This window comes from Culex pipiens, chromosome 2, assembly GCF_016801865.2.
Source record: "Culex pipiens pallens isolate TS chromosome 2, TS_CPP_V2, whole genome shotgun sequence".
In the NCBI taxonomy this organism is placed as follows: domain Eukaryota; kingdom Metazoa; phylum Arthropoda; class Insecta; order Diptera; family Culicidae; genus Culex; species Culex pipiens.
Genome location: NC_068938.1, coordinates 38,424,267 through 38,450,759, shown reverse-complemented (window position 1 = coordinate 38,450,759; position 26,493 = coordinate 38,424,267). Strand labels below are relative to the sequence as shown.

At 38.1% G+C, this 26,493-nt stretch overlaps 4 protein-coding genes across 9 annotated transcripts in view; 2 read left to right on the top strand and 2 right to left on the bottom strand.

The window, feature by feature from the left end:
* Positions 1-25: 25 nt before the first annotated feature.
* Positions 26-6,565, bottom strand: LOC120425336 (beta-ureidopropionase). The gene is made up of 4 exons (XM_039589827.2): positions 6,257-6,565; positions 1,187-1,449; positions 714-1,126; positions 26-652 (listed from the first exon to the last, which is right to left on the bottom strand). The coding sequence occupies exons 1-4, from the start codon at positions 6,358-6,360 to the stop codon at positions 272-274; spliced, it is 1,161 nt and encodes a 386-aa protein (XP_039445761.1). The 5' UTR covers positions 6,361-6,565; the 3' UTR covers positions 26-271.
* A 2,601-nt stretch (positions 6,566-9,166) lies between these two features.
* Positions 9,167-12,576, top strand: LOC120425338 (methylcrotonoyl-CoA carboxylase subunit alpha, mitochondrial). Its single transcript, XM_039589830.2, has 3 exons — positions 9,167-9,381; positions 9,917-11,693; positions 12,094-12,576. Exons 1-3 carry the CDS (start codon positions 9,350-9,352, stop codon positions 12,382-12,384), a joined length of 2,100 nt encoding a protein of 699 aa, XP_039445764.1. The 5' UTR covers positions 9,167-9,349; the 3' UTR covers positions 12,385-12,576.
* Positions 12,577-13,171: 595 nt separating this feature from the next.
* The window catches only part of LOC120412843 (rab3 GTPase-activating protein catalytic subunit), a 285,929-nt gene continuing 272,607 nt past the window's right edge, over positions 13,172-26,493 (top strand). Inside the window, exon 1 of the mRNA XM_052707651.1 lies at positions 13,172-15,002. Within this exon, the coding sequence (XP_052563611.1) occupies positions 13,531-15,002 (1,472 nt within the window). The 5' untranslated portion in view covers positions 13,172-13,530. The remainder of the gene's footprint in view (positions 15,003-26,493) is intronic.
* The window catches only part of LOC120425333 (leucine-rich repeat and fibronectin type-III domain-containing protein 3), a 253,153-nt gene continuing 242,857 nt past the window's right edge, over positions 16,198-26,493 (bottom strand). For 5 of the 6 annotated variants that reach the window (XM_052707650.1, XM_039589808.2, XM_039589812.2 and 2 more), the window contains exon 11: positions 23,932-24,073. In XM_052707650.1, the coding sequence (XP_052563610.1) occupies positions 23,941-24,073 (133 nt within the window). In that variant the 3' untranslated portion in view covers positions 23,932-23,940. Of the gene's footprint in view, positions 18,624-23,931; positions 24,074-26,493 lie in introns of those variants that run through there. The other variant, XM_039589815.2, reaches the window with a different exon arrangement.

Sequence of the window (26,493 nt, the reverse complement as noted above, 5' to 3'; positions counted from 1 at the left end):
CCACACACGGAAGAAAAGCTACAAAAATGATAAAAAATATGTTGTTTGTTGATTAGTTTTTAGTGAAAACAGCGATCGCGCGTTCAGAAGACAAAATTGAATCACACACACACTTTTTTCGACTCCGTTGACAAAATCGAGGAAAATGTAAATTTTACACCAACTAAAAAGAAGAACAAAAACAAGGCTACATTTAAAAAGAAACAGTAATGGTTCATTGAATAAAAAAACACATTCTTTGAAAAAAAAAAAACAATCACGACCCGCCTCATTAATTCTCCCTGATGATCTGCGGTTTGTAGTCCGGCTTGGTGACCTTGGCCAGACTCTCGGCGTACAGCGGCAGCCGCTGGGTCATCTGGAAGCCCCAAAAGTCCTTCACCTGGCGGCACAGGTTCAGGTCCAGCTCGGCCACCAGCAGGCCGTCTTTGTCGCGGGACAGGGCCGGCGTGCGGGAACCGTCCGGGGCGGCAATGTACGAGGAGCCGTAGAACGGGCCAAAGTCCTTGTGCGCCGGCTGCCCGTTCGCCGAGGTGAACTCGTTCGGGAAGACTTCGGTGCCGACGCGGTTGATCGCCACCGTGAAGTACCCGTTGGCGATGGCCGCGTTGCGGGCCTCGATGCCCCACAGGGGTTCGCTGAGGGCGCCGATCTGGAAATGGGCACAGTGATTGAAGAATTGCTATAAAATTACTAGGTTTTTGTACACTCACCGTCGCCGACGGGTTGAACACAATCTCCGCTCCGTTCAGCCCGAACATCATCCAGTTCTGCGGATGGTGCCGTCCGTAGCAGATATTGATCGCGATCTTGCCAAACTGCGTCTCAAACACCGGATGTCCGGTGTCCCCCTCGAAGTAGTACGTCGACTCGTTGAAATCTCCCACCCTCGGAATGTGATTCTTGCGGTGCTTCCCGATGTAATTCCCGTTGTTCGAGATTACAACGGCCGTGTTCCAGATGGTGTCGTTGTGGTTCGAGTCCCGCTCCAGGATGGGCGACACGATCACCATGTTGTACTGCTTGGCCAGTTCCTTCATGAGCTTCGTCGTCGGACCATGTTCGGCGTCCTCGGCAAACTCACACCAGGGGAACTTTTCGCGGGTACAGAAAGCAAATGGCATAGCTAAGAGGAAAATCATCAAACATTAGTTATTTCAAAATGTTAAGACCGTAAGTAACTCACTCCACGCTTCCTGGAAGCAGATGATGTTGACGCCGGCCGAGGCCGCCACCCGCAGGATGTTGGACACCTTCTCGTGCAGCGCATCGCGCTGGACGTGGATCGGAGCCGTGGTGGGGATGTCCACCGTGTTCTGGATGGCGCCGACGCGCACGATCCGTGGCCGACGGAGGTCTTCCTTGCGGGCGGTGAACGTGTAGCCGCGCAGATCAACGCCGACCTCCTTCGCCAGCGAGGTGGCTTCCGACGAGAAGGTGATTGGGTTGCTGGAGAAATTTGTCGTGAATAAAATTTAAAAATAGACTGATTTAGGATACAAATTTAACGTTATTTATTACTTTGTTTACCAGTTTAAAAAAAAAATATCAAATAAATTGTGCATGTATAATTTTTTTGTTCAATTTTATAAAGCAAACCCTTTTAATTAAATTCTAAACTTCGTTTTGCTAGCACAAAGCAATTTTAGTGGATTGCATACTGGATTTCGTCATGTAAAGCGATGATTATCCAAGTTCAAGTTCAAAACATTAACTCTCGGATTAGTTTTCAAAAAGCCGTAAGAGCCATTGGTAAACAAAGTCCTTTTTGCATTGGTATTCGACCTACTTACGAAAAACCAACATCAAAAATGCTCGAGTTTGTTAATCTACACGTCCTTCAAGTGCCCCAAACTAAAAAAAAAATGAAATTCTGTTTCATTTTCGAGAAAAACGCAAATTAGTGTCAGAGGTCACGGTGGCTCTTACGGCTTTTTGAAAACTCACCCGAGAACTGAACAACAACAAAAATCATTAAGACATCCATTTTCGATTATCCAGAATAACTTCAATAGATCAATAAACTTAAAAAACCTCAAAATCAAAAATTCATAGAATAATTTGACTCTGGGAATCATCGATGATTTATGATATTGATTTATAAAGAAATGGAATAGCTTCCTAGCAATTATCTAAGTGATTTTCAAGAATTGAAATTTAGTGAAATCTTGAAATTATTATATTAATATGTTATAAATGTATTTCAGGAAGTTTCTCATATCTTTAGCAAGTTAAGAATTAAGTTCTATTCCATAGCAAGTTAAGAATTAAATTCTATTGCATAAACATTTCTTACTCTAAATATTGGAATCAAAGATAAAAATATTTATACTTTATGAAACTCACAGTAACTGTTGTTGATTTAATAATGTTCTACTTTTTTTGTTAAAACGTTGCCTTTTGATAGAACTAAAGATCATTAAAATCAAACAACAGCCAACAAAACTGTCAAACAATAACAACAGTAAATTTCAGGATAACATTTTTTTTTACATTTTAACATTCATTGGATAAAAATTTGAAATATCAACAAATTCTAAATGTATGCAAAAGATGGATAACGATTCTATGACAATTTCCGGAATTCCATTTCCCGGAATGGACATTATCCGGAATGGACGTTTTCCGGAATGGGCGTTATCCGGAATGGACGTTATCCGGAATGGACATTATCCGGAATGGACGTTATCCGGAATGAAATTTCCCGGAATGGACGTTTCCCGGAATGGACATTTCTCGGAAAAATTAGTTTTTTTTTTATATTATCTGATGTGACAATGAATTGGTTTGATCTAGTCACATTTAAGGAACTCGAAATGTTGACAACAATACGAATGATAAATACATGAATGATAAAAAAGAAAGTGAAATGTTCGGACACGAACAATAGAAGCAAGCGTTGACTATTGAACCAGTACTTTATTACCCACCACGAGATGTAACAAAGTAGAACGACAGCTATTAGACAAACATTCTTTCAATGTGATGTTATGTAAGAATTTTCCCTTCTTTTGTTAATCAGTTGACTTTTGTGACTAAATTCTACAAAATTTTATTATAAGGCAGAATGTTTATTTTCAAAGAAGGGAAAACCTCTAGAAAATAAAAAGCTATTCAGAAAATCAATGCATAATGCGTACTTTCTTGAGATTTTCCCTTCTTTAAAAATAAACATTCTGCTTTATAATAAAATTTGGTAGAATTAAGTAACAAAAGTCAACTGATTAACACAAGAAGGGAAATCTCTTACACGAAATCCCATCACATTGATGAAAGAGTGTTCACTTTCAAAGAAGGGAAAACCTCAAGAAAATACACATTTTACTTTGATCTTCTGAAAGCTTTTTATTTTCTAGAGGGTTTCCCTTCTTTGAAAATAAACATTCTGCCTTATCATAAAATTTGGTAAAATTTAGTCACAAAAGTCAACTGATTAACGAAAGAAGAGAAAATTCTTACATAACATCACATTGAAAGAATGTTAAAAACATCTAGTGTTTGTCTAATATCTATCGATCTACAGTGTTACATCTCGTGGTGGGTAATAAAGTATTGGTTCAATAGTCAACGTTTGCTTCTATTGTTCGTGTCCGAACATTTCACTTTTTTTTTTTTTTCTTCACAACTTATTTTTATTAGGTCCTTTTAGGTGCTACGACCAGGTTAGGACCGAGGATCAAAAATACAACAAATAATAAATAATAAAAAAAAAACGTAACTGAATCAGATGATCATTTTCTCGTGCCATGTGTCAGCGAACATTTCACTTTCTTTTATATCATTCATATATATTATATTCAATATTGTTGTCAAAATATCAAGTTCCTTAAATATGACTAGGCCAAACCAACGGGGTACAAACTTAATAATTCTTAACCACAAGTAAGCGAGTAGGCAAGATTCCATCTATTGTAAAATCAGGTACCGTAAACCGGGTTGACTTTGATAGGATTTCAGTTTGTTTTTGGAATATTTTCCAACAGGTAAGGTTTTTCTCAAGATTATTATTTTTAAAACATGTACTGGGGTAGGCCACACAAGGTCCATGCACTATTTTGGAAAAAAAGTTTGTTCAATAGTGTTTAGAAAAATAGTTACGTTAAAAATGTTCATTTTAAATTCCGGGGTGACTTTGATAGTCATAGTTATTCTTGTTAAAATCAATTTTAAGATGTTCAAACTTTATTTCTACGTTAAATATACTATCACTAAAGTAGCTTATATAGTTATTAAGAAAAAAAAATCAATGTTTATATTTAGTTAACTAAGTTTATAAGCTTTTTAACAAAATACATATAAATTTTAGGTAAAATTGTTAAAATGTTGGAATTTTGCCGGAAATTTGTTAAAACTAGTTTTATTTATAAAATTATCGATTTATATTGCATTTTATACTGAATTCGAAGCACGAATCACAAGTTTTCACATTTGACATGAAATTTGTTCAACTAAAATTGCCTATAAATTTGGAGATTTTTTTTAATTGTGTTTCAAAAACACATATTATTTATTATTTACAAACTTATTCAACCTTCTCCTAGTGGAAAATTGTCCAAAGAATCCGAAAATGCATTCCGTTTTCCGATTCAAAATCATGTTCATTGAGAAAATTATGACACTTTTAGAAGTTTAAAATAATGGCTTTCATCAACATTGTCTTAACTATAGTTAACTAACTTTTTAAACATTTCAAAATTTTATGAAAAGTTCTTTTTGAGGTACTTTGAACACTTCTCTACCACAGTCAGTATGATTCTAAACCATTCCGTACGTATTTTAATTATACTCTTCATTTTGCGGAAAAATCGCAAACCTATAAAAGTCACCCCGGCCATCAAAGTCACCCCGTTTTACGGTAATATAAAAAAAAACTCATTTTTCCAGGAAATGTCCATTCCGGGAAACGTCCATTCCGGGAAATTTCATTCCGGATAACGTCCATTCCGGATAATGTCCATTCCGGATAACGTCCATTCCGGAAAACGACCATTCCGGATAATGTCCATTCCGGAAAATGTCCATTCCGGGAAATGGAATTCCGGAAATTGTCATAGAATCATGGATAACAACAACCATTTGGCTAGTTTTATTTAAAAAAATCTGATTTTATTTATTTTTTTCAGATACATATTTACAGCAATTCTCATCATTCAGATTTAGCTGTATATCAATAAAAAGAGAAATACAGTCCAGACTCGATTATCCGAAGGCCTCGGAAAAATTTCACTTCGAATAATCGAATTTTCGGATAATCGAATCACGAAAAAAAAATTATTTTTTCGCTGTCTTATTTATGATTGTCGAGATTAAGTATGGCCCAAAGCTACACTAAAGTGATTTAGAATTTTTAAATCAAATATGGCGGCCAAAATGGCGGTGACAAAATATTGAAAAAAGGCATTTTGTAATTTAAAACGAATCGACTGTTAAATTTAAACTAAAATGGGGTCGAAGAACTCGAATTTGATGTTAAAAATAAGAAAATAAAAAAACACGATTTTTTTTCGATTATGCGAAGTCTCTTTGGATAATCGAAACTTCGGATAATCGTGTCTGGACTGTGTATAAAAAAAGTTTGAAAACCTCGTCAATTTCCTTCCAACTTTGAAAAAAAAAATGATTAGATCTTAGTTTTTGTTGATCTCATCACTGCTACTAGGTGTACTTGTTCTTCAATACAAACCGTTTCTAAAAAAAATGCCAATCATCAGTTTTCGAAAAAAAAAACATCAATAAAGCAATAAATTATTTTTAGCCAACCGGCCGGTTACGTACAATGCACACCCTCACACTCATGTGACGCCATAAACTCGCTGTATTTATTTTGTTTTCATCGCTTTTTTTACCAGCAAGCGACCGAAAAAAATCCGAAAAATGTTCCTCCACCACCCAAAAATAAATCAAAAAAATGAAAAAGACAAACTTTTCCTCCCAAAGTCCGACAAACAAACTCTGTGAAGCGAGTGATAAACGCTAATTCCTAGCACCATCTTTATCTTTCCAACGACCAACAACGACAATTCATGTGTGCGATATGATGCCAAGTACCTGTCCCCTCTGGCTTGATAACTCTGTTCAAATATTATGTTGCACCCGAATTATTCAAAATTATCACCTGCAACCTAGACTACGAAGGCGACGACGGAGATAAGCAACCTCTGTGGGCACTGATAGCGATTGTCTGATTGAGTTAAGCTTACATAGTACTAGCTTAAAATCTACTTAACAAGGAATTATTCAGAAAATCGAAACTCACTCTTCAGCTCGTCCGTACAAAATCCGCTTAACCTCTCGCAGTTCTTCCGGTGGAATGTACTTATCCAACGTGTCCTCCAAACTTTTGAAATTATTATCCGACATTTTCTAGCTTCAACTTAGAAGTTTTTCAAGGTTTAACGACCGCGAGAGTTACTTAACAGTGTCAAGTATCTCCAACACAGTTCTTTCCAGCACGATCACTAGGCAATTGAACGGAATTGACTTTCGATTCAGCACGAACGGCGACGACGACGATTACGGTAGAACTGCTGTCCACGGCGATAGTCACCGAACGAATGAATGAGAGTGTGTGTCGAAAATCAAATGCACTAACGTCCAACGTATGCGGGCGACTAAACGATGGGCGTAGGGGAGATTGTCCGATAATGAGAACTGTTTTGGTTGTTTTGACCACACAAAACAATTTCACTGGAAAATGCATGGGTATTTCAAGAAGAATTACATGGTTTACGATGTAAAAATTATTAATGATAAAATCTGGTTCTAAACCACGAGTTAAAATAGAAACATTGAAAAATTGTAAATGTTCCTAGAAATTGATCAATTTTTCTAAACAAAATTTCGCAACCTTAATTTTTATCTCACAATGAAATAAAGCGATTATAAAAATGTTTTATTTTGGAAGTAAATAAAGACATAAAACATAAGAATAAAAATGTTTTGATAACATATTAACAAATTTGAATTATAAATATTTGAACTCAAAATTTCTAAACATATTATCTATTATCTAGTTTCTATTATCTTTGTCCGCTTAATTAAAAAAAAAGTCAATTTGGCTCTCAAATTTATCTTTAAATGCCTTAAATCACCTTTCTTGCATAAATATAAAAAAGTTGTTACATGAAAATCAGATTTCCCTACTAACCATTTAGAACGGGTAAATCATAAATTTTCAATCTTTTAGATGAAAAAATGAAAAAAATCGTCATCATTGAACATCTGAAAGGAGATAAAATCTTATTTCTAAAATATATTTGGTGTGACTTTCCAACCTTCAAACAACCCTTTTTATTTATAATTATTTACACAGTTTTTTTCATTATTCCAAAAATAAGAAATTTTTAAATAGATTCAGAAGAAAAAAAATGAATCTCAAAACATGTGTTTAAAATGTTTTGAGATATTTATTTTATTTTTCTTCAAACATTTTTATCTATTCTAAATAGTGATGTGCTGCCCATGTTCGCGTAAATGTTCAATATGCAAAAAACAGCAAGCTGAGAAAAACGCAAGGCAATTTTGTCCCACACATAAGGCTACGTGTTAAGTTTTCAGAAAAAAAAACTGGATTTCGTCCTGATTTCTAGAATTCTAGAATTTCTAGAACAAAGTACTGGATGTTATAGTTTTTTTTCTGAAAGATCGCACGATTTTGAACAAAACTGCATCAATAACTCAGAAACGATGAAAATGCATATGGGACATTTATGCGATCAGGGTTACTTGCAAACATTTGCGAGTTTTTCGATTCTTTCGAAAATATCATAATTTTCGAAAAATATTTGTGGGTTTTTTATTATTATTTAAAAATCCTATTCCTATTTTTTTTTTGCTGGAAATGTTTTAATAGTTTTTTACATTTTTAAACATTAGCAGTTCTTGAAAAAAGTTTTTGAGAAATAGTTTGACTTTAAAATTATTTTTGAGATTTTTTCATTTAAAAAACTTTATTAGTTTTGTGAGTTTAATTTTTTTACACACCCTTTTATCTATTTGGAATTCGTTCAAGTTTGACCATGCTATCAAAAATCAAGAGATTTTTCAAGAAGTCTTCCAAATATTATTTTAATATTATTAGTTTTCCATACTTAAACATTTTTTTTTTATTTGTGAGTTTTAAACAAACCTTTTACTGTTCCAATATTTCAAGCATGGGCTGAACGTTAATTTTTTTTCAGAATTCTAATTTATGCCTGTGAGTTTTTTTTTTCAAGAGGAAATGAATGCTGCTCTTTGAACAGTAGGCATTAAAATAACTATAGAAAATAAAGGGGAAACACTTTAGTACTGTTGCCCCTTCGACCTTCAGTTTTGTACTCGATCGTAAGTCGTTTGACCAATACAAGCAAGTAATAGGTAATGCCATGGTATTCATCGAGTTGTATGATTTGCATGAAAAACTTTTTAAAGGCCTATAATTAGCTGAAAATAATTTAAAGTGCATTCCCCTGCGTTTATAATCATAGTGAAAACTAACAGGATATCGTTACCAAATAAATTACAATTACTATTACAATTACAAGAACTAGTCATCATGTTTGAGTTAAAATTCAGTTAATAGTAACATTATAATTTAACTTCTTTTCAAGAAAACAGAAAATATGTCATTTAACTTTAATCAGGTCTTGAAAATTGTGTTAAAAGCAGCAAAAGAAGTCTAAAAATTTGAGGTGTACACTGATGTTCCGATAAAAAGTATTTAAGTTTTTTGAAATTTTATGTAAGCCAAATGGGGCTAATTTTAAATAAAAATCCTTAAGACACAAATTTTCCATACCATCATAATTTCAGGCCACGAATAATTGAAAACACGTCTTTTTTTCGAATGTTGAAATATAAATGGGGTCGTACCGCCCCTCCGTCACGAGATATCGAAAAAAGGACCTAAGATTTGGAATTATCGGGACCAAAATTACCCCCTTGGTACAAAGTTCCATGCAAATCGAAAAGGGGTTGGGGTAGCTGCTGTGTGAGTTGGAGGAATTTCAAATAACGGTCTATTTGATTTCAATCACGGACATCGCATACAAGCGACGCCGGTGTGACCGTTGCTGAACTTGGCTTACACATTCCATTGCGGACTTCATTCGCAGATCTTCAACGTATATGTGTGTTTCTCTACCCCCAGCAACTGATAAGTGAGAATTGACACCTTTTGACAGTGACCAGCCCCCGTTCCAGCCAGTAACAGTCAGTCAGTGCCAAAAACAAGTTTGCTCGCGAGTCCAAGATCTTCGCGACGATCATTTCAACGCGTGGCGGCTGTATCTAGATTCGCCAACAATATTTACATTCCATTTAGAACGGGTGTATTATTTTGGAACTTGTTTAGTTTGAGTTGATAAAAATGCTTTTCAAAGTAAAGCACGCATTAGCAAGGTAGGAAAAAAGTGTTATCAACTTTAAGCAAGTGCAAAATGATTTGTTATGTAATGATAAGGAGGACTGTGCGTAGAATCTAGTGAACGTATAGATACTAGAATGGTTCAAGGTCGATATAATAATTATTTTAGTTAACTTCTAGTTGATGAATTTCTACGGTGACTAAATTTGTCTTTAACGACAATCCACTCAGTCTGATTATTTGATACTTAATTTATAAAACATACATTGAAGTAGCAAATGAAGAGTTTAAAAAACTGACTGGAAAATTTGTACAAAAAAACAATTTTTGGTTTATGAAAATGTTTTGAATTATTTAGCAGTAATGAGACTCCAGAAATATGGATTGTGTGACAAAAATGACCTTCAGATTTGATATTGTTATTTAGTTGGCTATTGATAGCCAGTGATGCAAAATCACTTAGATAACCAAGCGTCTCCATCGTTTTGTGATGTTGGAGCATGCAAACTGGAAACGCAAGGTGTTTGATCTCAAAAACGGTATTTTTAAATTAGAATTTTCCCATTTCAGACACTTCTCCACCAGCCTCCGGTATGCTTCGTCCTCAAAGTCGGTCCCCCAACAGCAGATCAGCAAGCTGCTGATCGCCAATCGGGGCGAGATCGCGTGCCGCGTGATGCGCACCGCCAACCGGCTGGGCATCCAAACGGTGGCCGTGTTCTCCGACGCGGACGAACGCTCGCTGCACACCCGGATGGCCAACGAGGCGTACAACATCGGACCGCCGGCCTCGCAGCAGTCTTACCTGCGCGGTGAGAAGATCTTGGAGGTCGCCAAGCGGGCCGGCTGCCAGGCGATCCACCCGGGGTACGGGTTTCTGTCGGAGAACGTTGAGTTTGCCGAGTTGTGTCAACGGGAGGGAGTGATCTTCATTGGACCACCGGCGAGTGCGATTCGGGACATGGGCATCAAGAGCACTTCGAAGCACATTATGAGTGATGCTGGGGTACCAATTATTAATGGGTACCACGGGGAGGATCAATCGGAAGAGCGATTGATCGCGGAAGCTAAGATTATCGGTTTTCCGTTGATGATCAAGGCGGTTCGTGGTGGCGGTGGAAAGGGCATGAGGATTGCTGAAACTGAAGCGGATTTCATGGCGGCACTGCAATCGGCGCGAACCGAGTCCGAAAAGGCATTCGGAGATAGCTCGATGCTGCTGGAGAGGTACGTTCGATCACCGCGACACGTTGAGGTTCAGGTCTTTGCCGATCACTTTGGAAACGCAGTATATCTGTACGAGCGGGATTGCTCCGTCCAGCGCCGTCACCAGAAAATTATCGAAGAAGCTCCGGCACCCGGACTGTCGGATGAACTCCGCATTCAACTCGGAGAAGCCGCCGTCCGTGCGGCAAAGGCCGTCAACTACGTCGGAGCCGGAACGGTTGAGTTCATCTTGGACAAAGAGGACCTCTCGTTCCACTTTATGGAAATGAACACCCGCCTTCAGGTCGAGCATCCCATCACCGAAATGATCACCGGAACCGACCTCGTCGAGTGGCAGATCAAGGTAGCGTCCGGTGAACCCCTGCCCTTCTCCCAAGAACAAATCCGCAAACGCGGGCACGCCTTCGAGGCTCGCATCTACGCTGAAGATCCCGCCGGAGGTTTCCTCCCCGGTGCCGGCCCCCTAGACTATCTGTCCACCCCGGAACCCTCCGCAACAACCCGCGTCGAGACCGGCGTCCGCCAGGGCGACGAAGTGTCCATCCACTACGACCCGATGATCGCCAAACTGGTCGTGTGGGGCGAAAACCGATCCAGCGCCCTCCAACTCCTCATCGAGCAACTCCGCAACTACCAGATCGCCGGTCTGCAAACTAACATCAACTTCCTGATCGACCTGGCCCGCCACGGACACTTCCAGGCCGCCGACGTGCACACCGGATTCATCGATCAGCACATGGCCACACTCTTCCCGGTGAAAACGATCCCCGAGGAGAAGATCGCCCAGATGGCGGTGGCGTACGTGCTGAACGAAAACGCCTCAACGCGGCGTCAATCGCTCGCGCGAAACAGTCCGTTCGATCTGGAGCTCAACTTCCGGCCGAATTACACGCCGACGCGAAGCTTCCGGCTGAAGGTTGGCGAGAAGGAGCGACAGGTTGAGGTTAAATCGAGCGGCGAGGAGGGATTCGAGGTACGTGTTGATGGAGCTGGCTGGATGCCGGTGAAGGCGACCCGTAAGCCGCACGAGAATCGATTCGTGCTGCAGACGAACATCAACGGGCACGTGTCGTGCTTCAACACGGTGATTGAGAACGGGTCGATTGCGCTGTATGATGATGTGAGTATTAAAATTGCTGTAACGATTTCGTTAAAAAGAATAAGACTAGACACAAAACATTTATGAGATGAATTTTCATCTTTAATTTTCACCCTCTGAAAACTTGCATTTGTAAAGATTTTGTAGCTTTATTTCCAATTCTAAGCTTGATTGATATTTTTTACAAAGGAATCAAAACGAGAATCAAAACAAAAAAAAATCACAAACTGTCAAACACGAAAAATGCGCGAGATTGTTTGTTTGTCATATTGTAATACCTCCTTCACCGAACTTGTTCTAGTTTATTTAATTGTTTATTTAAATAGATGTTTATGGAGTATAATTTTAAACGTTTTACAGGTTTTCTTTTTCAGAATATAGTTCAAGACCTTTAACCAACTCAATTTTTCTCTCCCCACAGTCCGGTCTCACCAGCGCCGAACTCGTTCAACCCAAGTTCCTGAACGCGGACGGCGCCCTGGATGGAGCCGCCACCGGCAGCGTAATGGCGCCCATGCCTGGCGTGCTGGACAAGGTGTTTGTGAAGCCGGGCGATTCGGTCAAGGCGGGAACACCGCTGGCAGTGCTGATCGCCATGAAGATGGAGCACGTGCTGAAGGCGGCCACCGATGGTGTTGTTAAAGCGGTTCCGAACGCCGAGGGGTCGAACGTGAAAAAAGGTGCCGTTTTGGTGGCGTTTGAGACGAACTAAATCGTTATGGACTTGGGGGATTTTGCCAGAACCAGTGTTGCATTTAATGACGAGGAAACGTGTTGCATTTATAGAAGAGTAAGATTTATGTTTTTGTAGAAATTAGGAATAAACTAACGCAAAGCGTTGTAAAATTTGACAATAATTGTGAATAAAGCAGGTTTCGGCGAAAATAATCGCAAATTTGAACTAGGTTTGTTGTTTTATTGATGACCTACCTTAAGATGAGTTTTGAGTGTCTTCGGAAATCGCCGGACAGTGGTCACATTTGTGACCTTAAAACTTCATCATCCCGGTACGAGAATCGAACTCACGAACGCTGGATTGGAAACCCAGCACGCCACTAGTCGAAATCCATCACCTATCGGTCAGTATTCCCAGTTTGATTTTGTTGAGCTAGATAGGATAGGACCTTCCGCTTACAAGGCGAACCCCATAACCTCACGGCCACGGTAGCTCTACCCTTCAAACCCGGAATGCAAGGAAACACTTTATTTATCTGCAAAATTTAAGAATTGGTTCCTAAAATTGTGTTCAGATTGCATTGCAACGATGAGGTTTGTTTTCAAAGCACAATGAAGATTTTTTTATTGCCCAAGTCATGGAACCAACCCTATTACGGTGTAATCACCACACGAATCCGATTCCCTTCTCTCTCACGCGAGAGAGTTCGCTCACCAACACATGTGCACTCCAGTCTCTCTGTCTCTCTCTCTTGTTCTGTTTTGACAGTCAGCTGTTCGCTTCGCATCACGCAAAATCATCAAAACAAACGACGACTCCGTCTGTTGGTACGTTCGTTTGATGGCTAGTTCGGCACTGAGTGCCGCACTCAGAGCTGTCAAAGTGTTTCTTTGAAGAAACTCGCGCTAGTTCCGCACGAGTTTCGCCGCCATCTTGGAACTGAAACTCTAGTGCCGCACTCGATATTTTTTCAGTTTCATGCGAGTTCCATGCACACTGAAAAAGAATGTTCGTTTGAACCAAAACTGGCACCGACGAGTGCGGCACTCAGTGCCACACTGGCTGTTCAAACGAACGTACCATGTGTTTTGCTTCCTCAGTTTCTAAACAAATCGCACAAGTTTTGGAGTGTTTCCGCGTTCGTGGTTCTCCGTAATAGAAATCCGCCGCGTTCCGTCGAAAATGTTGAACGAAGAAGTCGACGACACCGAGTTTTTCCAGCAGGATTTTACGACCGCCTCGGATTGGGAGATTTTCAACGCCCGGCTGGAGGAGATCTTCCACGAGTGGAAGCTGAGCTATGGCCAGGGCTCGATTGGGGGCCGGTTGGGCCGGAACGAGCTATCCAGCTGCGAGTGGGTCGTGGTGAAGGAGAAGATCCAGTTTGCCGACTGCGAGCTCGATGTGGTCCGGTACAGGGCGGATGTTTTGGTGGGGGAAACGGGAGAGGTCGATGGGGAGTCTGCCGAGTGCCAGGCGTTTGTGGATCTGATGGCGAATGAGAACGATTATTGTGTGGTGGAGTCTGGGGCGGGAGTTGGGACCGGATTGCATCCGGTGGCCCAGTGGTACGGGCTGCGGGAGTTTGTTGTCGTGGTTCCGGTCAAGAGTTCGATTAACAACGAGAGTCAGATTCGGATCTTGATGAGTTCGATCCACATTGCCGTGGCGGAGAGTGGTTGTGACGTTCCTGTGTTTGTGCAGGTGCTAGACAAGGTTCAGAATGTGTTTTTGGGCGTTTGCGAGTTTCGCTCGATTCGGCTTTCGTTCGACATTGTCCATCTGCACATCACTCCGCCCACTTGCAAGTACTTGAGCGGATTGTTGGAGGTCTTCAAGGGAAAAGTTGGCGTCCCGTACATGGATCCGGTGGCCGTGTCCGTTCGTTTCACCTACAGTCTCAACAAGTTTCTGAGTTCCGCCTTTTTGACCTCGAAAACCATCCCATTTTTGGACAGCGAAGAAGACTCCATCGGTGAAAACTTTTCTCTGCCCTTCGGCGTTGCAGTCGATCCCGTCTCCGAACTCATCCTGCACGCAACTTGGCCCCAGGTCGCCGACAACGTCGTAATCGATTCGCAAACCTATTCCGACTTTGATCCGCTTACCGCTCCCAACTGGAGTCTCCGCGCTCGTTTCGAGGACTCGCCGGTCTGCTACATGTCCGACTGCATCCAGGAGTTTCTCCAGATCACCGATTCTCGCCGCGCCATCACCGAGTACTTCCCGGAGCTGGCCTACGGCGCCACCCAGAACATCGAAGGCACCAAAGCTCTGGAACGTCTAACCGAGTCCAAAATTCCAACCCTTTCCTCGGTCATCCCGGGTATCGCCGGATCCACCTCCAAGCCGGACATCCCCAAGCTGGACGGCCCCCTAAAAGACAACCTGCTCAAAGAGATGCTCTACTACCTGTTCCCGGACGCCGAGCAGACCGCCTTGCATGCGTACAATCTGCCCTCGCCCGGGCAGGTTGAGTTTGATCCGTTGCGGATCAAGTCGGCGGCGGCACCGGACTCGCTGGTGCATCGGCTGGCGACGCTGCTGGCCGTGTGCAACACGTACTACGGCGGGAAGAGAGCGGTGGCCCAGCTGTGGGCGGAGTTTGCGCAGGAGATGCGCTACCGGGTGGAGCGATGCATTCAGATACCGGGGTGAGTGATTTAATGTTGTTAATATCCGGATTTCGCGCGTTACCATCGCATGCCCTCGGCGCGACATTATAGGTACTTGAATCTTACGTCCCAAGCAGATATGATGTCTGCAACGAAACAGTGTTCTGTTGCGTGGAAGCAGTAACATGCCGTGCGAAACTATATAAGCTAACAGATAACATCTGGAGGATTTAGTGTGACTTTTATCAAAAGTCCGTCTTACGTTGGGAATTTTATTGCTCAAAAACACACGCACACATTGAAAGACACAGTTTTTGAGCCAACTTGGGAGGAGTTCCATGAAGATTGCCAGGCCTGGAGTGGCTGGTGCCCCGGGAGAAGTTTCTCCCGGGAGGACATTCACCAAACCATGCGATTTGGGGCAATATGGGTATCAAAATACATGGTTTTTGATACTGCTAATGAAAATGGCCATTCAGCCACAGCAATTGGAGGTGTGACATCTGGGTTAAGGAATCGTTCATCAGAAATTTTTGCAAAAAAAAAAAAAATATTTCGCGAGGTTTGTGCAAAGTTCTTTGTCATACTGGTCATGTGCAACATAACCAACATAACATCCACCTTTTTTAAAGAACTTTGCTTGAAAACGCCCAAGTTATTCTCGATTTTATTGGTAGGTTTTCAAACGAGCACTTACAATGAACTCAAATTGATGAGCGATGAACTCAAATGCATGTAAAATGACACAAACAGGAATCAGGGAGTAGGAAGTAGGACGCGAATGTCAAGAAAATTAAGGAATTCGATGATAAATGGGAGAGAATTGAGCGAAAAGAGACCGGAAATGGTATTTTTACTCTCAATTCTCTCTCGTTTTGCACAAACGATGAACGTTTTGCTTCGTGCTTGTTTGAAAACCTACCAATGAAATCGAGAATAACGTCATATTGAAAAGTTTCTTTAGAACTAACAACTTAATTTAAAAGTGTATATAACTTTTGAAATTGTATATAAAACAGTGTTTTAAAACTTATCCTAACTTATTTTTTCAAATTTTTAATTCAACTGGCACAATGTCACTCACACAGTTAAGGACGTATTAGACTGTCACAAACAAACTAGCAAACAAACAAACTTTTTGACCTTGCCTGCTTTGTTTGTTTGCAGATACGTCATCCTGCATACATTTTGCTTTTGTTTGTGATATCTCTGCAGTAAAGACACACCCATAATGTACAAATTAATTATTTTTATTTATTTTTTTCTCTTTCTATACAATCGCGGAGTTTGTTTTAACTAACTGCATTTGATCTATAACAACAGTTCTAGTGTGATTTTTTTTTGCATTTCATATAAATACTAATAATTTTCAAATGTTCTCCTTCGTCGTCTCCTTCTTTTTTCCTCTTTTACTGATAGGCTTGCAATTTCGTTTTGCTTTCCACTATAATACAGACATAGTTTTAATTGTATTAATTTTGTTCCCATCCTTTATAAATATATATTTATTATGTTCATATACTGTATAACTGTATAAGTGTAGAAAAATTGCGTGTTACGTTACATTACTACTTTTAACTAGACACTTCTTGTTTTATTTTAATTTTCTTTTATTTCTTCACTTCACTCCGTGTTTAAACACTTTTTCTTCGCACTCTCCTATTAATTGGTTGCTAGCTCTCGTTCTATGATTTTTTTGATCAATTTCACTTATCTATGATACAAGGTTCACTTTTCGTGTGTGTTTTTTTTTCGTTTCCTTATCACTAAATTCTAGTAGTTCTTCCTAAGAGTAGTATGTTTTCCCTAACCGCTAATCGTTTGCAAACTTGCCCGAAATTGGGAGGGGGAGGGGCCTTAAAGTGGTCCCACTCTCACCGCCCCTCCCTTCAATCGCTTCCCTTATTCTATTCGCCGTTTAGTGTTAACTTTTCAACTGTGTTTTTTCGTTTTCTCGTTTTCCGCCGTAATGTCAAGTTTTCCGTAAACGAAACTCTATAGAGAGAAGTTTTGTTTGGTTTTTGGTTGGAGGAAAAAAATATCTCTGCACAAGGTGGAAAACCTGACACTAGTCTTAGAACGGAGAGAGAGGAAAAAGAAGAAATTAAAAACGTTTTCTTTTTTGTTTAAACTAGTTGCCAAATAATAAGAGTTTTACTTTTTTTAACTTATTTATTTTATTTATATACTTTTTTTTCTTGTTTTATCTTGTTCAACAAAATCACTTTGATTAGTTACGCTTTAGTCGATATAATGTACACTTTTTTGTTTGAATTCCTTGTTTGTTCGCTTACTTAAGTAGTTCAACTCTATCAAATATCTGTTGAGTATTGTTCAAGTAATGTTCTTTTTCGCTCACTTTTTCCAACCCTATAAAAATATCTCGCTGTACAAATCTCATTCTCTCTCTTTCACTTTTTCGCTACGAGCTACGCCGTTTCTGTCGAACTTTGTGTGTGTGTTTTTTCCCTTTAGATTTGCGTGTTTATTTTTTTTTTGTTTTTGCTCAAACTTGTTTACATTTCAATTCTTGACTTTTTTTTGATAAGGTCCTATAAACAAATGTAAACATTGAGTGTATCCCTTTCACACCTTATGTAAAAGTCGATCGGAGTAAGCGGGATACACTCAATGTTTACATTTGTTTATAGGACCTTATCAAAAAAAAGTCAAGAATTTAACCCTTGCGGTGAGAGAGAAACTAGCTAAGAATATTCGCTAAAGTGAGAAGAGTGGAAAACTTTTCGCGTCAACAGAGAGAGAGGGAGTAAAAAAACCCAGTAAATGTTACTCTGGGAAAACTGCTCGCGAAAAGTCCCCGGAAAGGTGGGGAAAACTTGCTCGGCACCTTTCCACAAGGAAAAAAAACGGAAACGAAAAGTAGCTTCTCACTTAGCTTACCGGGAGCGACTTTGTGTTATTTAATTAACGCAAAAAGTTGACTCGCAAACCCTTTCGGGTTTTGGGATCAAAAACCGGAAAGTTTCGCTGTTTTTTTTCTATTCCAAATGACGTAAGCGACAATTGCTTTGTGGCGCTTACGTCACTTTTTGAAGAATCAGCAGTTTCGACGGTTTCGACCAATGGCTTCGCGAAAGCTACTTTTCAATTTGTTTGTTGACTTCTGGTTGCTGGGAAAAGATCGAGCTTATTCTATTCGGTAAAGTGAAACACGAAACTCTGTGAAGGAAAACAAAAATCGTGACACACCTATTTAGGAATGTATGTGCTGGTGTGATAATTCGGAATACTTTAAAAAAGATACTGAAATCGAACAAAGTGATAAAATATTCCAAATTACCAACGAAAAACAAAGAAATGCGGATTAAATTGCGCTAAATAGATCTACCTCTACTATATATTTGACGTATTAGACACTCACACACGCACTTATTGCTATCAAAGAGTTAACTTTCTGTGTTTTTTTCTTTAAACTTTTGTTTAACTGTAGCACACGATGTTTTTTTTATATCTTCACTAATTAGTTAAATATTTCCTACTCTGTTATCACTAGATCAGTATCATCAGTGTGGCTTTTATGTACAAGTTACAACAACAAAACAGAACAAGTGTTTTTTTTTTTTTCTAATAGTAATTTAGACCTTTTTCGTTAGATTATTTCCTCTACCAGAAGTTGTCCTCATCGTCTTCGGTGGTTAACTGTAGAAAAAGTTCGGAAATTGGTGTAGTTTTAATTCGTGTACAAAACTGGCTACTTTTATTGCGATCATTTGTTTCAGTGTTAATTGTTTGCAAGCGGGTCACGCGTCACGTACGCCAGTTGCTGGATTAAACTGTCGATTTTGGTTGATTTTACTGCAATTTAAATTCCGGGGGGAATTTGTGGTTTATAATTTGAGGGTAGCGTCGTATGCATCAGTTTGGGAAGGGAGGGGTTAGTAATCGGTGCAGAAATTGTGAGTTTTTCAAATAAAAAAGTGAATTGTAAGCGAAAATGACGAATAAGCAAACACTCTATGGAGGAGCTTTAAAAGGTTAAAGCCTAGAGTGAGAATTAGTTTGTTGTTTCAGTTTTTTTTCGGAAAGCATTGGCACACTTTTTTGTTTGGTTTTCGCATTTTTAATTTTTCATCAATCGTATTGTGCATAATTTAAAAAGTGCTTGTGATGTTTTGTGTGCTGTGCTGTTAGTAAAGACATGTTTTAATTCACTAAATCATAAACGTGATTGTATTTAAAAAAAAGTGAATTGTACAGCAGATAAAAAATAATAAGTTACAAATAATGTGTTGGAATTTAATCATGTATTCATCCACGGGAAAAGAAAAGAAAAATCCTCCTTAGACATTAAAACCTATTGTTTCCTTGTCTATAATAAACATCAAACATATAAGTTAAGTACATTAAAATTTCCAAATATTGCAAGTTTTGAAAAAGATGAAATCCATGATATTGAAAATCCACAAAATATTTCTAAAGTTTAAAAAATAATGTTTTTCGATTTTAGCTAGCTAGCTGGATGTTAACAACCCAACAGTTTTTATTTTACAAAAGACTTAACAATTTGACATATTCTTATTTTTCAAAAGCTGCAATCTGAATGTTAAAAAATCGCAGATATTATCTCAACGTTGGTATTTGTTCAGCAAAGTACAGAATTTTTCACAAAATCCATTTGCCTGTAACAAAAACAATTAAAAAGACGCTATTTGGATGTGAATCAGAGCAAACAATTTAAGATTTTTGAGACGTTGTTGATTTTGGAATATAAGGCAATTTTTTCACAAATTATTTAATTTTGAAGAATACTTTACAGTTTTCCGACAATTCTATTAAATTAAATTCTGTACTTATTTCCGACTGAGCAAAAGTTACTTGATAGTTTATTTTTTGGTAGACTGTATAAAAAGTAAAAACATACCACTTTTCAATGCATTTTTGCTCATTATTTTAAAGAAAGTAGCCTTTTCTTTTCAGTCTTTTTTTTCGGTTTAGACCTGGAAACCCTGTTTATCGATGTCAAGAAGCCAAATTTTGCGATGTGCAAAAAAAAAAAAACTTTAAAAATATCAATCATGTTTTAAAAACTGCAGAAAAATGAATTTAAAATCATCACCATCATCATATCTAATAAAAAAAAAATGATTTCTTGATATTCTAAGAAGAATCACTAGAAGAACATCTCTAGTATATTTTATAAATTTGCCTCAATTTTGTTCAAACATTTCTTTAAACCTCAACTGCACACAATTGCATAATTGTTCCGTGTGCAATTTTATTGCATTGAGAAAATCGGTTTATTTTTTGTGTAAAATTTTTCGAAGTGTCAAAATCATTTTCATTTATTTTTTACTGTATACTACAGTATTGTATTTTACAGTTTGCATAAGTAATTCATAATATTAATCAAAAATATATTTTTGAAGCTTTTTTTCTGGTTTGCTTGGAAGGTAATTTATATTAAATACATTGAATATAATACATTCATGCGACGATTTTTTCGTGTTAGAAGAACCATTCTAACCATCACTTTTTATCTCAAATCAATTTTGTCTGGTTTTTTTCAAAACTTTATGATATCGGAAAAAATGATCCGAATAACTCAGAAATGACAAAATATCAAGTGGAACATGTTCGCAACAATGGGATAAAAAATTATAATTTTTTTTTTTTGCCGGATATCAAATTTTGTTTTGTTACTCCAGGTTTTTGTCTTCCCTTGATAAACAAATCTGGGGCATAGAAAATAATTATAACTAAACTTTTAAAATCACAGCAAGCTTTCAATGCTTGATTAATTGTAAACAATTTTTAATACTTTGTACAACGTTTTTTTGTGTATTAAAAAAAATAAATGAGGTGAAGGATTTTATCAGTTTTTTGAATTTCAGGTCAATAAACATATTTCATAAATTCAACAAAAATATTTTCATAAATTCATTGATATGTTGCCAATTGTTGGTAGGAGCGGCCGTGGCTGACTGGTTACGGTGTTCGCTTTGTAAGCGAATGGTTCTGGGTTCGATTCCCATCTGCTCCCAACGAGAAAGTTAAGAACACATTAATTTGAAATGATGAATATGAACGAAAAATCTAAGTCGCTCGAGGCGGGGTTCGATCCTCCGTCCTTTGGATTGGTAAGCAAAAATGCTAACCACTAGGCCATGATGACTTGGTGAGCGTGGACTGGAATTAGGAGTACTTTTACAGAGAGCGAGTTGTGGCGCTATAACCACGGCAAATAGTGTCCAGGGCATTCGTGGAAATACAATGTCCCATCCCAGAGGGTCCCGGAGTTACCAAACCTTCTTAGCATGGTGCTCCCAACGAATACAACCAAATCTCGGAGCGTATGGTGGTGTGTCCCCACGCTTCTTCCTCCCCTGTCGATTCAGAATTGTGTTGTTGTTCGAACACTCAGTGCTCAAACTCAACCCAATTACGAGTCATCTTTGCGATACGGCTTTACGCAGTAGGCCTGGCCGCTTTAACGCTTGTGATGTTTCAATGTATTCCGATGCAATGGCGCACTACAAATGTTAATAAATGACAAGAAGAGTGCTAGGCGTCATCTAACCTAAGGCACTCTCCAGGATCCCTTCGAAAGATTGGCTGCGCTAGGGTCTGATTAGATTAGATTAGATTAGAATAAACATATTTCATAAATTCAACAAAAATATTTTCATAAATTCATTGATATGTTGCCAATTGTTGGTAGTACTGTATTAGTGTATTAAGCATTTTGTGATATTTTTTGCTTTGAAATGTTGAAATAATCCCAACTGATACCATATAAATTCAATTTTTGTATGAAATACTATAGTTTTTTGAAGATTTGCGCCTAAATTTAGCAAAAAATATAAGTTTCCGTTTGTTAGAAGTGTATTTATGTCTTATTTTTTGTAAAAGATTTTTTTTTTGTAAAAGAAATATCCAAATGTATGTGTGAAGAAAACAAAACTAACTAATAATAATAAAGTTACTCAAAAGTTGGGTTACATTGTGCAACAAAAAAAATGAATTAAACAGAACTTTGACAAACTAAAAAGAGAAACAAAAAAATGATTAAGGTCTTGTAGAATAGGACTTAAAAAAGCAAAAAGTGATTTTAGGAAAGAAAAATATTCGGATTGGAATTCAATACAATATTCAAATTCAACCAGATGCATACGACTTTTTTCCTTCGTGTATTTTTAACTTTTTGTGTACAGATTTCCGCAACTGATACAAAATTAAATCGACATTCCCCGGATGATTAATTAATGCGATTTTTCTATTCATAACGCGGACCGGTAAATGTTTTCCCTGGTGCATTCAACTTTTTTGTTTTCTCTCTGGACCAGCAACCGACAACGTGAATTCGTGGTTAATTTATTTATCAGCTCTGTTCAACGTATGCAACGTGCGTGGAGTATTGAAAACATGCTGGTTTGCTGCTGTTTATTGTTTGTTTGTTTGATAGTAGTTTTCGTTGGTTTATTGTATCGGATGATCTGTGTGAGTCGATATTTACAGTTTCATGTTTTTCGTTTTCATGCACGATTTTATTATTTATTTTATTCAAATTCCGAAAACAGATTTTTTGCTGCCTATTTCTCGGTTGTCGCTTTTCGATGAACTTGCAGTTTTTGCTGATATGTTTATATGTGTGTGTGATGTTGCGTTTTTCTTTCGAGTGAAATTTGACTGTTGTTCCAGGGCTTTGAAGCGCCACAAATAAATAATTTCCAGTGCAGTTCCAAGTTTGGCGTCAATATTTGTTGCGGGAGCAGAAATCAAAGGGGAGGTTGACATTCGACACGGTGTTTGATGACGATTTTCAGCTTTTGGGAAAAAATATATTTTGCCGCTCGGTTGAGTTTTCGAGTTCATTAACGGAAAAAAACAAATTTTCAGTGCAAAACACCTTTTTGCGGTCGATCATCCATTCATCATCGGGACATCGGAAAATGTTCGCCCAAGTGGAACGCGCGTGTGGTTTTTGGTGCGCTATCTAAACGACTATAAAAATTGCTCTAAAAAGCTATAAAGCACACATTTTGCCCCACGAGGAAAAAGGGAAAAACACGGTGATGATGACGTTAGGACTTTCGGTTGAGTGTGGCAATTGAACAGCACATTTGCCAGGTGTTGCCCAAAATATGTTGTCCAAAAGAGCAAAAGGATACAGCAAACATGAAAACGGGACAAGATAAATTATGCCATTTCCTCCAGGGAGGCACCCAGCTTCGACGGAATGGTGTCGCCCCAAGTGGGGAAAACGATGAAAATAATGTCATAAAAATATTTATTTGATGTGTTTTGTTAGAAAATAGGTTTTTGGCTATAAGTTCTTAAATGTTTCATGATCTTATTTTAAGATTTGAGTAAAATTGTCTCGTTAAATGTCATCCAGAATTGCTCATTCTCCAGAAATCATAAATAAGAAATTTTGGTGAACATTGAAACAGCATTCAAATCAAGCAAAATTTCCCACTTTAAAATGTTCCTAACTCTGCAAATTTTCCCTCAACCGATTGCGGTAGTTTTCCCACTCGACAAAGCTGGTCGTCGTCATCGGAGTGGCGCCCAAATCTTCCCTGGGACCTTCACCTGCTTCCGCACCCGCTCCCACCACCGGAGCCACGTCGTAGTGGCCACTAAGTTCCACCACCAGGGTGGACGACCCGTGGGCACCACCGCCTTCGTCCGACTCGTAATCCGGTGGTGGTTCGTCCTCGCCAATGTCGGGCGGTTCCTCGAGCAGTTCAAGCCCCTGCTGCTGGTAGTAGTAATGGTAGTTTTCGTCGAGCACATCGGGTTCGTTTTCGCAGCGGCACCACCGGCGGGGATCCAGATCTAGCAGGGAGGCCGGATCCTGGGCTGCCGGTGGCGGCAGTCGCTGTCAGAAGCCGTTGCTGCCCGGATGTTGGTGGTGGTGATGGGGTTGATGGTAGAAGGGTGGTTGGGGGGTGGCGGCGCCCTGGTGGAGCACCACGTCGTAGTATCAGGAGGGGGACGAGGCCAGCAGTGACTCTCATAATGGCACCATGCCGCCGTTCCGGGCGGTGGCGTTGCGCGCCATGTAGATGTCCATGTCGTGGTCGGTCCAGTTGTCCGACGTGTCGCAGTAGTTGTTGAGCGTGTGCGTCGAGCCGGCGGTCGAGTAGCTGGTAGAGAAAAAAATAAAAAATAAATAATTAAAATACCTAAAAAGAATCTAAAACAAATCAGCACCATTTTACGTTTGTTGAAATATCCTTCAAATTATTACGAGTCTTTTAAAACGTAATGTTTGAAATATTTAAACATCGAGTGAAAATCATCTATGAAACAAGATTAAAAAATTGGTCAATAACAAATGACTCGATGCTGACCAGTAGTATTTCAAGCGGATTGGAGTGGTTTCCGAATCAGAAACTGTGTTTTTTAAGGTAAAACACGAAAATCACGACAATGTTACAATGTCGTGGTTCCCAAATACATGAACAACAGTTCACAATTACGGGAGTAGGTTTTATTCTGTGTGTACGTTATCATATTTTTTTACAGCAGCCGATTGCCGAATTTTTATGATATGATGAGTTATCAAACAACTGACTTTTTTATTCCGAAGTTTCTGTAAATCTCTAATGACAGAATTTAAGCAAAAAAAACTTCTGTGCACTTACTTTTTTCCAAACAAAAACAAGAATACAATCTGAAATAATATGGCATTGTTTCACTCATGTTCATGTACTTTTGTTTGAAAAAGTTGCGTAGAAAATTGATACTTTCAAATTCGGGCTGGCAATGTGGCTTATTACAAAATTTTAGATTGAATGTTTGCAAATTTAAAGATATATTTTGGACGTTCACAATTAAGGATATTTATAAAATCTATTTTGGCAGTTAGAGTTGGTCATGGACCAAGCAACTTTGTCCAAGACATCAACATGTTATCTCAGAATCTACGCCTTCTACGTCCAATGTTGTCAATAGCATCAGAGCAAAATCTCAAAAATCCATTGTTTAATCGTAACAAAGAGAAAAGTGATGTTCTAAACACATGCCATTCCCAAAAACTTTGTAGAAGAGAAAAAAATCTCAAAATATTTTTGAAAAGTTAGATTTTCGAAATCACTCTGATCGTGAGTCACCCTAACTTTCAACCAAGCCAAAAGTGCCCCATCCCATTTGCATTTGCATTAGCTAATTTCTGAAGTAGATTTTTTTGAAACTGTCAAAAATACACGTTACAAGATTTCCAAAATCTATTTTTTAATTTCTAATACCAATTTGCTATCATTAAGTATTTGTGATATTTTAATAAACTGCACCGTTTTTAAGTTAAAACTATTCTCAATTATTACCTTTACTAATTAAAAAAAAGTTTATCCTTTTTCATCTCTGAATATTTTAATCAAGTAGTTGAGAAAATTCTGTATACTATTTTTTACATTTTCGATTTATTTTTTCATTGCTGCGACCATGATTTATATTTCAAAAGAGCTTGAATTGTATTCTTTAACAATTTGAAGTAAAAGTCTTCATTTTGAGTTGAATTGAGAAAAAAATAAAGTTTTTTAAAATTCCCTTCTATTCCCTGTGTCAAAAGAAGCAATATTGCATCATATTTTTTCCATGCAAGTTTCCATACAAATCGATCAGAATTTCCGGGCTGGTCATGCAAAATGGGTATGTAAATGTATGAAATCACATATCTTGTAAAACGATTTTTTTGATCGATCTGGTGTCTTCGGCAAAGTTGTCCGATTTTTTTATTTGACTTTTTATCGCAAAAAGTTGAATTCCTAAAATATTTTTTTTTATTTTCAAAGGTTACTAAAAAGATATCTTTTGAGCCATAGATGCCAAATCTGATTCCCAAGATATGAATCTTAAAAAAAGTTTATTTTTATTTTTTTTCAATCGTCTAAAAAAAGGAAAAAATAAAATCAAAGTTTACAAACCAATTATTATTTGCAATTGAAAAGTATCTTCTCACTTATTTATTTTTTGAAAAATATACGTTCTCAAGTTCTAGCCTCTTTTGAGCGTTTATTTTCGATTTCTTTCGTTTTTTTTTTGCATTTTAAAAATACTTATAGTAAGAAATACCCCCAAAAAATATTTTTGAAAGACAGATAAATTTTTCTACAATTTTCTCTCTGGATCTTTGAAAATCGAACAATTGGTTTCTGAGATACAACCTTTGAAAAAATCCAATTCGATGAAAATGATTTTTTCTAAGTATCACCTAATAGTCTGTAATTATCAACATTGGTCAAAGACAAACTTGTAGGAAATTTGACGGGCTTTCAAAAAAAAAATACACTAAATGAAAAAAACACTTCACTTTTATGAGATTTTTTGATTTTTAAGTTTAAAAGTCAAATTTGAAGGAGAGTCCACGATTTTTTTTCGTTCAAAATTTTTGTGAAAATATCCTAAGATGTTACACAAAGGCTCACGAAAAATGCAGGATGGAGCAACTCACCTAAAAAAATACAAAAATCATTTGCAGAAACTGTATTTTCAAAAGTGCTCTAAACATCAAAATTTTCAAAAACCGAACACGAGAGTCGATTCTCCAGACAATTTTACATAA

Excerpts from the sequence above, each read along its gene's own strand:
- LOC120425336 (XM_039589827.2), bottom strand. The coding sequence starts at position 6,360 with ATGTCGGATAATAATTTCAAAAGTTTGGAGGACACGTTGGATAAGTAC. Across the intron at positions 1,450-6,256 it reads TTGTACGGACGAGCTGAAGA|CAACCCAATCACCTTCTCGT; the intron begins GTGAGTTTCGAT and ends AAATTTCTCCAG. Across the intron at positions 1,127-1,186 it reads CTGCTTCCAGGAAGCGTGGA|CTATGCCATTTGCTTTCTGT; the intron begins GTGAGTTACTTA and ends TTTTCCTCTTAG.
- LOC120425338 (XM_039589830.2), top strand. The coding sequence starts at position 9,350 with ATGCTTTTCAAAGTAAAGCACGCATTAGCAAG. Across the intron at positions 9,382-9,916 it reads GTAAAGCACGCATTAGCAAG|ACACTTCTCCACCAGCCTCC; the intron begins GTAGGAAAAAAG and ends TTCCCATTTCAG. Across the intron at positions 11,694-12,093 it reads CGATTGCGCTGTATGATGAT|TCCGGTCTCACCAGCGCCGA; the intron begins GTGAGTATTAAA and ends CTCTCCCCACAG.